Here is a 13,806-nt window from a genome sequence, read left to right as displayed (position 1 = left end):
TGTAAGTTCCTAAGAGAATCAAATGATCTAGAACTATTTAAGTTGCAGCCATTATAAATTCTCTAAATACTGAGGGAAGCAGCTTCAGTGCTTCCTTTAGCTGAGGTGATTATATATGCAAATATTTATTGCATCTGTTATGTGAGAAATATGATTTTAAATGTTCTTTCAGTACACTGACTTCTTACAAGAAATATACTCATAAAAGAGATAATTTGATACATCATTTGAGTTTTGATACATTGTGGTTGTTCATGCTGACTTGCCCAGATGACTTCCTCTCAATAAAAGATAGCAAGCACTGTCATATGATGACACAGAGGAAAAAAAGTCATGGGCCTCATATGAGTGCATCTTTTTCTAAAAAAAACTACTTCCTGTTAAAAGGGCAGTGGTTAAGTTTTATACTTATTTGGTTCAACTCATTAAAGATAAATCAAATGTATACTAAAGTATTTAAGCTTAGGTCTTAGGAGGATAGTGGAATATGTATGTCTCTTTGTAAAATCTCATGACATTCCTACAGACTTATCTGAAATACCTGAAAAAAAGCTTTTGAGGGTACAAAAGAGGCATTATATCTTACTCACTTACATAACTGCAAATTTCTCTTATTCATGAATATCTACATCGACATAAAGATACAAATGCAATAGTAGAGGTCTGACATTTCTGGTAACAGTGTGTTATAGTTCAAACTGCTCTGGCATCTGAGGTCATGGGGAGATCTCTTCTTAGCCTCTTATCAGCAACATGCTGTCAGTCAATAATAACAAAACCTTCTGTAAAACTGAGTTAAAGACAGCTGTTCACTCAAGACTGAGCTATTAATTTGACAGCTCTGAGCTGATAGTTTAATGAGCATGTTTCCAAACAGTCATCCATTTTTGCACACTGTTACCACCGGCATTTGTCTAACTCTGTCTGCGTTGCCAAAAAAAACAACAGACAGGGGTCATCATGTAACCCCAGGAATGCGTTGGCTTATTTGCACGAAACGACGCTGACAACAGAGCGCCTCTGTCTGTGGCGTCTGCACGGGGCAGAGAGTCAACAGCCCAGCGTTTACCTCTGGTCTGGCTTGGATCCTCTCCTCCTTCCTTTAACCAGACAGCTTTTTTATGTTTGTTTGCTGTTTCAGTTCATGGTTACCACACACACATGCAGTCATGAAGCTGAGCCCACCGGTGTTTCAGGGAAAAGATGAACGGGGCTCGCACACCTCTGAGAAGTGGAAAAGACACATCAAGTGTGGCACAATGCTTCCCTGTTCAGTTGTTATGAGAGAAGCTTTGGATGAACTTGAATCTTCCACAGGTGCCACTGCTTGGTTGTACAGATGCATCTACTGTTGTAAATCAATATATTAGTTATGATAAGCAAATGATTACTTCTATTAAAAAGGGGTATGTCAAGCTGACAAGTAGTAACATGTTACGTTCAGCTTTATCAAGTATTTTAACTGCTCACTAAATCTGACTGACATTGCAGTTCTTTAAATTGTGCAAAGACAGAAGCTGACTTGTATCAATGGTTCCCTTTAAATGGCAAGATCTACTCTAACTGTAGGAGACAAATGTTCCCTTCTGTTTCTGTAGTTATTTGCAGTGTCTGAGTGTAACTGAGCACACATAGATCTATGGAGTTCTGGATCAAATCTCCTCACTGATTGGGCTTAAAAAATTGATTGGGCAAAAAAAGTTTACAGTCAAAAAACCAAAGACACTGTACTGAATGTTAGAAGCCAAATTATAAAATGTTTTATGACAACTAATGATATAAAGATAATTATGATTGTGATTAGAATATTGATTGAAAGATTTTGTTTACTAATGCAAAAGTTGTGTTTGCTGATGAGCGTTATCTCAGGGGTGGAGCCTAAGATGAGCAAAGTGAGGCACTTCCCTTTTGGACCATAGGCGTGAATAATATCTACATGCAGCACTTCTGTTTGAAATGTTGCTTGTAGATATTAGATATGTTATGTATGTAGATATTATGCATGTTGTTATGAAAAAGATGCACACAAATAAAACTGAATATTCAGAAATGTAGCATTTGAAAATTCTAGTGAATCTTGAGCGAAAACTTTTCACAAGCGCTCATATCGTTCTAAAGTATTTTGTTTTGAATACTTGGCCCCCAAATACCATATTAAAGTGAAAAAATGTCCTCTGCTACACTAGCGCATATCTCACCTGACAGCTTCTTGTCAAGCTAAGAAATGACTTGATGGGCTGAGATATTTGACTGTGGTGAAAGGTTAACTGTAGTATAACTGTAGTAAAAGTACAGTGCTGGGGTCTGTCAGTGAGAGGAACATCCGCTGCCCGAACCAATGTGCGTGATGGATGGATGTCTGTCCTGGCTCTGCCAGACCAAAGTGGACTTTGATACTTTGTGTTAATTCTCTCAGCAAACAGCAACATTTAGGCTCTGAGGCTGCTGAACATAACAATCTTTGCTTCAGTTTGCAAAATAAACCTTTTAAATGTTCCCTGAAAGCCTCAGTGGCTTTAAATTACCTCAGATAATAAGAATAGAATAACAATCTGAAATGCGATGTCTAATACAAGGACGAATGATTTTGGAACATTTCAGTTTATGAAAAAAGGCATTGGTTTTGAGCGATCTAACATGCGTTGCAGTTAGTCTTCTTCGTCTTAGCAATTCAAAGCATTTGTGGCCTTCTGTATGTTTTGGAATTCAGAAGTCGATTGATTCATGTGACATTAAGTTGTTGCTGTAGTTTTCTACATTTTCTCAGTAAAAAAAGTCTAAATCCATTTTCTCAGCAGCAGCCGGGGGTCTGCAGCCTGTCCCTCTCAGTCAGACCAAGCTCTGTTTGATCTGTGTCAACTCATCCACATAGCCTGGAGATAAATGAGCCGCTAAAGGGAAGTGCACGGTTGCTGAGTGACCTCTTGTACCGTAAGGTGTCATTTTTCACCAGCACAGTTGACTTTTTCACCTGGGAGATTGTATGAGAATTTCTCTTCAGTTTGTTTATGGGTTGCCAACTTTTTGTGCAGTTTTTGCTATGAGCAACCACTTTGTCCCAATACTGGTGTAGCAGATGTTTGAGACTGTGTAATCACACATCTTTATCCCAAAACAGAAAAATGTATCCATTTTTAAGGGATTTTATATTTACTCTTTTGGTCTAATGTGGACCCGATTAACGGATTGACGATATAGAAAATGGATGGATGGTCTAATGTGGTTTGAATTTGAATACATTTCCTTTGCTCAAATCATATTTCATTGATCACATCATTGCCTTGCTTTAATAAAATCTGAATCAAGTCTACCACCTGCTGATGCAACTAAATATTATTTTTTAAGCAAAAAAACATCCAAATAACAAAGTAGAATTTGTATTTCAACTGGTTTATGACTGAAGTAATCAAATGTTTTGGACCAGGAGGAAAATTGACTCAGAATTTCACTTGCAGAGTGATATTCTTTTAAAGTCTGGTATGGCAACTGAAATGATAACCATAGTGAAAAATGAGGGAAAATGACAGATATGTTTTTGTTTCCCAACGCAAACTAAAATCTTTTCTTGTCCATCTGTATGTTTTTGCAAACACTGTAAAATGTATTGACAAACATAGAATAAATTAAATATAAGATAAATGGATAGATAATGGCAAAGCATTGTGATGAATGAAGGCTGGTGTCAGTGGTAACTGTTAATATTACAATTGGGAATTATGCATTACATAAGGAAATTGTTACAGCTGGTAAAATGTTCCATATAAAGGCTTGAGGAGGCAGATGAGATAAGAATGGGTGCTCCATGAAACCGCAAACATGCAACATTTTTGCTTACGTTGATTATTATTCACGTCTTGACGTCTGCAGCCCAGATACCATGAAGGGCGCTAAGCCACACCTTCTTTCGCAAGCTCTGAAATATGGTTGGACTGTCTGTTTTGCGTCACATCCGCAATTGAAAAAAAACAACAGCACACCTTTACTTTGACCCCCATGGAGGAAGAAAACTCCCAAACACTTGAAGATGCCCACTCTGAGTTCAACAAACGCCACTTTAAGCAAGCAGAGGAGCTGTATACAAAATTTATCTCTTCCTGTTTACAGTCCAGGTACTGCTTGTCTTCCTGGGAGGTTAAACCAGCTAACGGTTGGTGCCTGTAAGCGAAGTTACTGTGACAATGAATTTTGTTACCCGTCAAATTCGCTGACAGGTAGCCAACGTTAGTTTGTTTTCTTTCCCTCTTTTCTTTCTTCGTGATTTTAATTATTTGTTTTTATAAAAAAAAGATTAAAAAGCGACTTGTAACTGTGGTATTATTGTACAGGGAATGTGAAGCTGGCAAGTTGGCCTCAGCTTATAACAACCGCGGACAGATAAAGTACCTCCGGGTGGATTTTCATGAAGCAGTAGAAGACTACAGCTCTGCAATACAGGCTGACAGCCAGTTTGAAATCCCTTTCTACAACAGAGGACTCATCCACTATAGATTAGGTAAGGGTGGATCTGTACTGACCAAGAATAAACGGTGGAATTGCTCATCTCTTATCAACAAGCCTGGCACAACTAAATAATGTATTTCCGCCTGGGACCGTCAAAATAGATGTCTAATTTAGTCATGATTTCCTAACATTGCTCACTAAGGCTCACTTGTTTCCTAACAAAGCTCATGAAATCAGTGTGTACCATTCAGGCATATAGGGAATAAAGCTGCATCCATCCACGGTGCAGTGGATCATTTGATGGTTAGATCGCAGATCGTGCCCGTGTTTACTCTGTCTGGCTAGCCATTTTTAGGTGTTGAGTCACTTCGGTGTTTTCTTCTGAAAGACACTAGATGGAGCTGTGTATTTGCAATCAAAATGAGAGCGTTTGCTCTCACACTTCCCAGAAAAGGGAGCTGCTGACTGATTATGTTGAAAAGGTTGAACAGAAAAAGTAAGATAGCCTTAGACTGACTGTGTATTTATGCTGATTGTATTGTCTCATAGGCTTCTTTGATGATGCCAAGAGTGACTTCCAGAAAGCATTAAAGCTCAATCCAGATTTTGAAGATGCTAAAGTGAGCCTTCAGCAGACACTTCTGGACCAGCAGCAGAAGATAAACAGGGGATACTGACGACCTCAGCCATCTACACACACTGCACATAAACAGCCTCGGATACTTGGTGATACTGGGGTTCCTTTCAGAGTTTTAAGCTCAGAAACACATGAAGCATCTGGATAAATGAGCTTTTCTGATTGGGGGATCGACATGTGGAATTTTTTACTTGAAGATCTCAAACTGGATCCAGACTTTGAACATTTTTTAAGTTTAAAATGACAATGCTTTAAAGGAAGGATGAATCATGCAGACATAAATGACCTTATAATATAATTCAGTTTTTGTCCTGTGTTTGTCTTGCATTATTCTGCCTCTCCTTGTTAATTTCTGAGATCAGTGTTTTAATTTCATAGCTGGGTTTATGTTTTATTCTGCCCAATATGTGTTGCTTTGTTGAGTTTATTGAATTTAGCAGGTCCTTCTTGGGATATAAATTTCAAATTAGCTAAGGTCAGGCATTTTCAAAGCCTGAGGCAGCAGCCCTCGTCACACACAAATCTTAGATAAAAACAACTCCCTGGCTCCTTCTTAGTTCACTTGCTTAGTTTTGCTGAATTTTTGGATGCATATGGGATCAGGATTTTTATATTTATAGCTATAAACAATGAAGAAATGAGAAATACAATATGGCCAAATACTTTTGTCTAACATAAATTCATGCTACAATGAATACATCAAAAGGTCTTTCCAAAGACCTTTTTAGTGCAGAGAAAAATAAGCCTTTCAAATCTAATCGATCTCAGAACTTTAACCAAATCACTCATATTCATCTAATTATAAAACAAATATAATCGTCCTGAAGAGACTGTTCTCAGCTCCCGCTTTGAAAATCCCTGGCTTGAATAAATTTGAATGATCGTTAATCTATACAAGTATACATTAAATTAATGGATATCTACCCTGCAGTCAGGTTTTAAAATGAAAAGCTTGCAATGGGCCAAGTGCAGTTAAACTTTGTGTGAGATTAATATGTACCTCATTGTTCACCAAACCAGTCCTTACGTAAATTAATTCAATCAGAACAGCTTACAACTGTCTGGCACTTCTTACTCTACATTTTTTTCTGAATATTAATAAACATCTAAGTCTAAAATTATCTCATATTTGTTTTTCTCTGAGTGATGCAAAAGATAAGCCTGCATAGCAACAACAGGAGATAATTACACGTAGTTATCCAGAGCCTCGTGAAGCACCCAGCACAAACCAAGACAGCTGTAAATCAGACTGCAGTCACCAAATGTAAAATCTGTTGCTCTTAAAACATGACGGAAACTGAGAAGACGTCTCACAGAATCTGCTGCAACGCTTGATTGATTTTTATGAGGCGGATCATCAGTGTTCCTTCTCTGGACTGACTGAAGATAATTTACGTTCTGCAAAAGAAATAATGTAATGGCCTCATAAAGGAAAAAGGTATTATTGTCTGCGAGTAGACGGGGCAGTCTAATCAATGCAGACACAGAGTGAAATAAAGAACCGGACAAATGCTAGTGCTCCATTTTGATAACCTAGTAGAAGATTTGTGACTATAAATAAACCGTAAAGAGAAACTGACAAAGAAACAAAAAGAAATCTCGCAGCTGCAAAGGAGACACACTAATCAGCCTAATTGACACTTGATTTAAAGATTTAAAGAAAGCAGGCAAGTATCTAGAAACTACTGATTTATAGGAAAACATAAACTTCCACAGATGAATATGTTTTAAAACTATTCTAACTATAAAGAATCTAATCACACACCACTGGCTCGTGTGCTCCCACTTAAACATACAGAGATTTTCCAATTTTCTTACAAGAAACAAAAGTGAGAAAGTGAGTTTGTCATTATTCCTGATTGGCTTCACCTGTGCAGCAGTGCTTTGTAGACATATAAAACAGGTGGTGGTAGCTCAGACACACCATCAGCACCTTCTGTTCAGAGCTGCTTTGTCTTTCAGAGCTTGTTGGGATTTAAAGCCAAGTTCTGGTGTTGTTTGGGGATCTTGTAGTTTCTTTGCTTGGCTATTTTCACATTGCAACATGCGGAAACCTGAGAAAACGTATGTATATGTTCTTGCTAATTTCATTGTCTTACTTGAATAACAAATAATGTGAAATAACTTTTTTTTTTAAAAGGTTATTTTGGAACTTGATGGCTGCAGTTTTTGTCTTGGGTCAAGCATGGCAAAATGTGAAACACAATTCCCTGTCGAGTAAGAATAACTTCTATATACTGGCTTTAAGTTCACATAATTGGCCGAAACCCTGCTTGACCAGCTTTCTCTCTCCAATAGGCAGTGACTTAAAGTCCGAGTGTACGGGTAATCTAATGAGGCTGTCATTGGATGAGGCTCTCGCTGTGGGGAACCAACTTGAAGTGGAAGCAATCAGTAAATACAAGCGTTCAGTTACGGGGCACATCTGCTCGTTAATGGGGGAGAAGTGACTTTTGCCACATTTGTTATTTCCAGATGGCACCCAACATATCGTCTTGACACCCAGTCTGGCTGCTCAGTGTGGATACAGCATGGAGTCTGACCCATGGGGCAACACCCGAATCTACTCATCTCTGCTTGGCTGCTACGTGGACAACAAAGTATGACTTGACGAAGCACGTTTTCCTGGCTCCTATCAGTTTAAATGTTGTCTCTGGAGACTTGTAAAAACACTCTGAACTGTCATTTTTCAGGATGACATAACCTTCACAATTGGCTTGAAACTCCAAATGTATAGGCATAGTCCATCTGATGTGGTCAGTCACAATGTGATGCAGACATGTAGCTACACTCGCTGGGCTCCCAAAGAGATTCTCTGTGAAAGGAACTACATGGAAGTGAGTTACTCTACACTTATGAGTGAGTTACCTACATTCTGGGGGTGGGGTGTGAACTAATACTTTTTTTTCTTTTTTTTGATTAAAAAGGTGTCAACTCACATGGCTAAACATGAGCCACAATCTGACTCCAAGGAAAAGATTCACAAAAATGACGACTCTCAAATCAACACCATTCCTGGGGTATGTTCATTTATTCTGTGGGGGGCAAATGCATAAAGTCGGGTCAGCTGTGGCTCGGTGGTTAGACTCATCCAATAATGGAAAGGTTGGTTCGGCTCTGCTCACCACCCAAGGCTTGAGCCGCCAGCTGGAGGGGTGGCAGTCCACCTCCTTGCCACAGCAGAGGTGCCCAGGGAGCAAGGCACTGTACCCCCATGCTCCCCGGGCACTGGGATTGACTGCCCACCGCTCCAGTGTATGGCATCTGTCTCATGAATGTTCAACAGGTGCCGACCTGGATTGATTAAATGCAGAAGAGAAATTTTATGCATTTCCCTGTACGTGACCATTTCAAAATGATCTTAACTTGATTCTTTGCAGACCTCGGGTGAAGCTAGTGGAATCTGGAAGATGACATTTTTCACTCCTGAACAAGTGGCAATGGTGCTAAAGGAAGCTGAACAAGCTGGCCACAGTGCCATGATGACACCTAACCGTCTGGTTATGCGAAGCCCATACAATACAGCAGAAACTTATTCCGATGATGTAAGTTTCTTTTTTTTTTTTCCTTTTTTGCATCAATTTCAATTAGTTGACTGTAAAATCCAATCCTAGGTGGCTGGAGTCCCCATGGAAGTCTTGAGAGTGAGCATTTACCACAAGGAACAACATGGTCTGAATGTCATCAACTTGGCAGCTGCTTGTCCCACAGGTAGGTGTTGACAATCTGGATTTCAAACTACATTAAACTGTTGCCATAAAACCAATGTTTCTTCATCAACAGGTGGCGTTCTCTTCACTGAGGATCTCATCTCTTGGCATGTACCTCGCCGTATTACCCCTTTAACAGAGAACAAGGTTAAAATTGTAGAAATGCACATGGGAATCAATGGTCAAAGGCTGGAGAAATCTCAGATGGCTGCTAGGGGTTACTCACTTTCTACCACAGACTTCCACATTGTCCAGGAGATCCCAGTGGGCTCACCAGATGGTTATTACAAGGTCAGGGGGGGATAAAAAAAAAACCCCACTTAGTGGGTGAAGGGATGCAAAAGCCAGGATCTGCATGTAACTAATGCTGCCATGAACAATTGCAGAGTCATGCCCCAGATTACCAGTATCACGTTACCTACACTATTGAGCCCATGCTGGAAGTGCTGTGGCGGGCAGATGACATCCAAGATGACACCAGATACAAGGTTTTGTTCCCCATTACAACCCCACCAAAACCTTGCCCTCCACATGCTGAAGACCGTAAGCCTTTCAGATAAATTGCTTAAAACTACATTTCTGGGGGAGGAAAAAAAAATGACACTTTGACATGGTCTCTCAGGTACCATCCCACAGGACAGAGTGTTCAGTGTTCATTTGGGGACCTTCTTTCATGACGTGGAGCTGCAGAACATCACCTATTCCACTGGAGTCCTCTCTGTGGAGGAGAGCAATGCCAGAGGCCTCATTGTTGAGAAGTACATTCTTTCCAATGGAACCTCGGTCTTCTCTTTACAAGTGCCCTTTGCTGCTGATGTTGTCCTGAAGCATGTATGTTTCAATGCAGTATTGAAATTGCACCTTATATGCTTTCTACTCCTGACTTTTTTTTTCTCCCCCTCTTAAATCTAGAATCCTGAACCCCTGGTTACATTCTACTTCCTCCCTCTAGTCTTTGGCTTTGTTGTCCATCCTGAGGGGAGTCAATTTTCCCACACAGTGGAGCTTCAGGCTTCTCTGCAGGATGTTGGTAAGACTCTTGCAGATGTGAACAATGACTAAACTATTTGTTCTAAACTTTGGGGAACTCAAAGCTTCTAAATGTCTCTTTAGTTCTACCGACACTAACTGGCACCTGTGACCAGGAGAAGTTTAACATTCATGTTACATATGGCAATCAAGGCAACAATTTCAAGACTACAGTTGGCTTTCAAGACTTGACACCTGAGCTGGCTGAATCATTCAACTTTAGTGATGATGGCACACACTTCAGCATTAATGTCCCATACACTAATGGGCTCACACAATTTGAGGTAAGTAAAACAATTTGTCAGAATTGGCACCTCAAAATAAAATTTAACATTAATCTTGCTCTGGTAGGTGATCACTACAACTTCAGTCAGAGCCAGACTTGACATGGTGCTGTGGGATCCAATCAACCAGTGGGTGCTTGGTGACCTCTACCTGGCCTGCAACTTCCCCTTGACATTAACTAGTAAGATCAGTAATTTTTTTTTTTTTTTTTTTTCCTGTGAGAAATGCACTCCTAAACCACATCTCTTCTCTTTAGCGTGCTACCCCAATGGAACAATTACTGCCCTGGCTGTGAAGGTGAGCTCTGTACCTGACCTCAATCCAAGTTGGCTTACTTTGCAGGACAAGTCCTGCACGCCAGTCTTCAGTGACAATCGCTTTGCTCATTTTACCTTCAAAGCTGACTCTTGTGGAACAACTAGACAAGTATGTTTTCGCCTGACATTTATATATATATATATTTTTTTCCCCCCAAACTCTAATGCATCCTTATTTTGTCTAGTTCTTCAACAACTACATGCTATATGAAAATGAGATTCAGCTGTATTACGATACCAGCGTAGCCCACACATCACCTATTGATCCTCCTTACAAGTAAGGAAAACTTAAGGATTCTCTTGAAACATTTGGTCTAAAACAAGGTTAATAACAGAACATTTGTTTTAAAGGCAAACTATCTCCTGCTACTACATGGTCAACAACACTCAGGCTATTGCCTTCAGCTCTAAACCAAGACTCTACAAACCCATAGCAGAGATCGGGTCAGGGCAGCTGTCAGTACAAATGAAGTTGGCCCAGGGTAAGGCTTAACTAAACATTTAACACTAATTCAGCTAGTCCAGGTCACAACTTAAGGGTATTCTTTCTTCTTCAGACTCCTCATATGAGCACTTCTACCAAGCTGAAGACTATCCAGTGGAGAAATACCTGAGGCAACCTTTGTACTTTGAGGTGGAACTGATGCAGTCAACTGACCCCTACTTGGAGCTGGTCTTGGATAACTGTTGGGCAACTAATCAAGAAGACCATAGCTCTCTTCCCAGTTGGGACATCATTGTGGACGGGTAATATGGTGACTCAGTATTTAAAGTGAAGTTTATGATCTGGCATCAGTCTTGAGTTGTGGATGTTTCACTCTACAGCTGTGAGAACACTGGCGACAGCTATGCAACCATCTTCCATCCTGTTGTAATGGATCCCAGAGTTTCAGTCCCATCCCACATCAAGCGTTTCTCCATTACAATGTTTACTTTCATTCAGGATGAAAAGGTTCTGCAAGATGGGGTAAATTACTTTAATGACTAGTATGAAGTCCACTTGGCCATTAGAGAAGGACTGCTTCTAATCCTATGCTAAATCATCCACAGATCTATGTCCACTGCGATGTTGTGATTTGTGACAAAAACACACCCGCAGAAGGTGTCTGCCAAGGCCAGTGTGCTCAACCTAAAGTCATGGGGACTTCATATCAAGGAGTGAAAAGGGGTAAGTGGGGTTTTCTTTAAACGTATTCAACTTGAAACATCTGTATTTATTGTCTCTTCCTTTGCAGGACAAAGAAGTGCAAGATCTGCTCTGGATTTCTATTGAACAATTAAATTTCTTAAACGTCTGTCAATGTTTGTAGTTTTTATTGGGGGGAAATTGAGCTGACTGAAGCTCTTTACACAAAACTGAGGGCTTGTGCTTTGAGCTCAGGCACCTTGTCTTAACCAGCTACTGACCTGAATACCTTTTACTCACTAAATGAGTATGTGGGTGCTAAAAGGCTGAGGTGGGACTTTTGTCCAGATTTGACTCATGGAAATCACTTGATGGGCTCGGATACTTCCAGAAATTGCAGGTTGAAGGTCTAGCATGCAAAGAAACTACTCTATTTGAACATACAAACACTGCCAGTCTTCTCTGGACCACAGCTCATTTAAAATGGAAGTGTTCTGTGGCCAGAATTATTTTTTTTATTTTTGTTCCTTTCTAAAATATTGGACACCATCTACCAGACTAGAGGTAAAGCAACATTGAGCTTATAAGTTCACTTATCAAAAGCCTACCTCTTGTGGTATTGAGGTGCATATGGAAATACACAGGCTTTGCAGCAACTTTGACTGCCAGTCAAAAGTTTAGACACCATTTCAAAATGTTTCCATAACTAATTGTATTGCAGTACTGTTGTAGCACCTTTTCTTTTCACCCTGTACACATCTGATTTTTAGATACCACTCAGTCCTGCCACATACAGAAGCATTCTGATACAGCTGTGCATGGTGGACAGGAGGGGGGGGTGCAGGAACCTTGTAGAGGCCTTTACTGACTGGCTCAAAAATAACTTTTCTCCTGAACAAGACTAATGAGCTGGTGGTGGATTTCAGGAGATCTAAAACACCATGCTAGTCAGTCTGCATTGAGGAAGAGGAGATGGACTGTGCAGTCCTACAAATACCTGGGGGTGGTACTGAACAATAAACTGGAATGGTCTGACAACATGGATGCAGTGTACAGGAAGGGACTGAGATGGCTCAGGGCCTTCAATGTCTGCAGTGATATGCTGTGCATGTTTTCTCACGCTGTCATTGAGTGCACTGTTCTATGCTGTTTGGGGAGTGGCACTACAGACAAAACTATAGGTGCCTGGTGGCCAAACTAGAGAAAATGGCCAGTTCTGTGATAGGCAGGGAGCTGGACCCTCACAGAGCTGTGGTGGAGCAATTCTGAAGAGGACGTTATATTCTGTTTTGGAGAACAATAAACATCCTCTCCACAGCATCCTGGCAAGACAGAGGAGCAGCTGCAGCAAGAGGCTCATTTCTCTGCACTGCAGGACTGAGAGGCTCAGGAGGTCCTTTGTCCCCACAGCCATAAGACTTTTTAACAGTGACTGCGGACGTATTCCTCTCTCATTTATTTATTTTTGTTATATACAATCGTAAATGTTTTAATTGAGCAACATGACAATTTGAATAAAGTATTTTTCTATTTCTATTGTAGATTCTCATTGAAGGCATCAAAACTATGAATGAACACATATTATGTAGTAAACAAGAGCGTGAAATAACTCAAAACATGTTTTATATTTTAGATTCCTCAAAGTAGCCACCTTTTGCTTTGTTGACAGCGCTGCAAACCCTTGGCCTTCTCTGTCATCTTCATGATGTAGTCGCCTGAAATGGTTTTCACTTCACAGGTGTGTCCGTTCATTTGTGGAATTTCTTGCTTTTTTAATGGGGTTGGGACCATCAGTTGTGTTGTGCAGAAGTTGGGTTGGTACACCTCTGACAGCCCTATTTGACAACTGTTAGAATTCATATTATAGCAAGAATCAATTGGCTAAGTAAAGAGAAACAACAGTCCATTACTTTAAGAACTGAATGTCAGTCAGTCTGGAACATTGCAAAAACTATCAAGCGCTACAGTGCTACTGGCACACATGAGGACCACGAGTCACTCTGCTGCTGAGGATAAATTAATCTAAGTCACTAGCCTCAGAAATTGCAAGTTAATAGCACCTCAGATTAGAGCCCAGATGAATGCCACAGAGTTCTAGTAGCAGACGCATCTCTACAAATCAGGCCTTTATGGCAAGGCAAGTTTATTTGTAGAGCACAATTCGTACACAAGGCTATTCAAAGTGCTTTACAGCTACATACAATCACAAGAAGGCAAATAAAATCATTCCAAAAACATAAAAAACTAATCATTAATTAATTA

General features: G+C 40.1%; 2 protein-coding genes across 2 annotated transcripts; both read left to right on the top strand.

Moving 5' to 3' along the window:
• Window positions 1–3,946: 3,946 nt before the first annotated feature.
• Window positions 3,947–5,622, top strand: ttc32 (tetratricopeptide repeat domain 32). The gene is made up of 3 exons (XM_072362578.1): window positions 3,947–4,109; window positions 4,326–4,492; window positions 4,990–5,622. Exons 1-3 carry the CDS (start codon window positions 3,994–3,996, stop codon window positions 5,115–5,117), a joined length of 411 nt encoding a protein of 136 aa, XP_072218679.1. The 5' UTR covers window positions 3,947–3,993; the 3' UTR covers window positions 5,118–5,622.
• An 87-nt stretch (window positions 5,623–5,709) lies between these two features.
• Window positions 5,710–11,715, top strand: LOC140267328 (uncharacterized). The gene is made up of 20 exons (XM_072362576.1): window positions 5,710–7,294; window positions 7,376–7,471; window positions 7,553–7,677; window positions 7,771–7,914; window positions 8,005–8,097; window positions 8,458–8,622; window positions 8,692–8,788; window positions 8,861–9,078; window positions 9,174–9,330; window positions 9,410–9,618; window positions 9,700–9,817; window positions 9,901–10,100; window positions 10,168–10,282; window positions 10,358–10,527; window positions 10,604–10,695; window positions 10,770–10,900; window positions 10,976–11,165; window positions 11,244–11,385; window positions 11,469–11,586; window positions 11,654–11,715. Exons 1-20 carry the CDS (start codon window positions 7,234–7,236, stop codon window positions 11,689–11,691), a joined length of 2,679 nt encoding a protein of 892 aa, XP_072218677.1. The 5' UTR covers window positions 5,710–7,233; the 3' UTR covers window positions 11,692–11,715.
• Window positions 11,716–13,806: the final 2,091 nt, after the last annotated feature.

Source organism: Leuresthes tenuis, unplaced genomic scaffold (assembly GCF_036924035.1).
Source record: "Leuresthes tenuis unplaced genomic scaffold, fLeuTen1.0.hap1 SCAF_13, whole genome shotgun sequence".
NCBI lineage: Eukaryota > Metazoa > Chordata > Actinopteri > Atheriniformes > Atherinopsidae > Leuresthes > Leuresthes tenuis.
The sequence above is the reverse complement of the archived record's forward strand: the minus strand, read 5'-3'. Positions and strand labels throughout refer to the sequence as shown.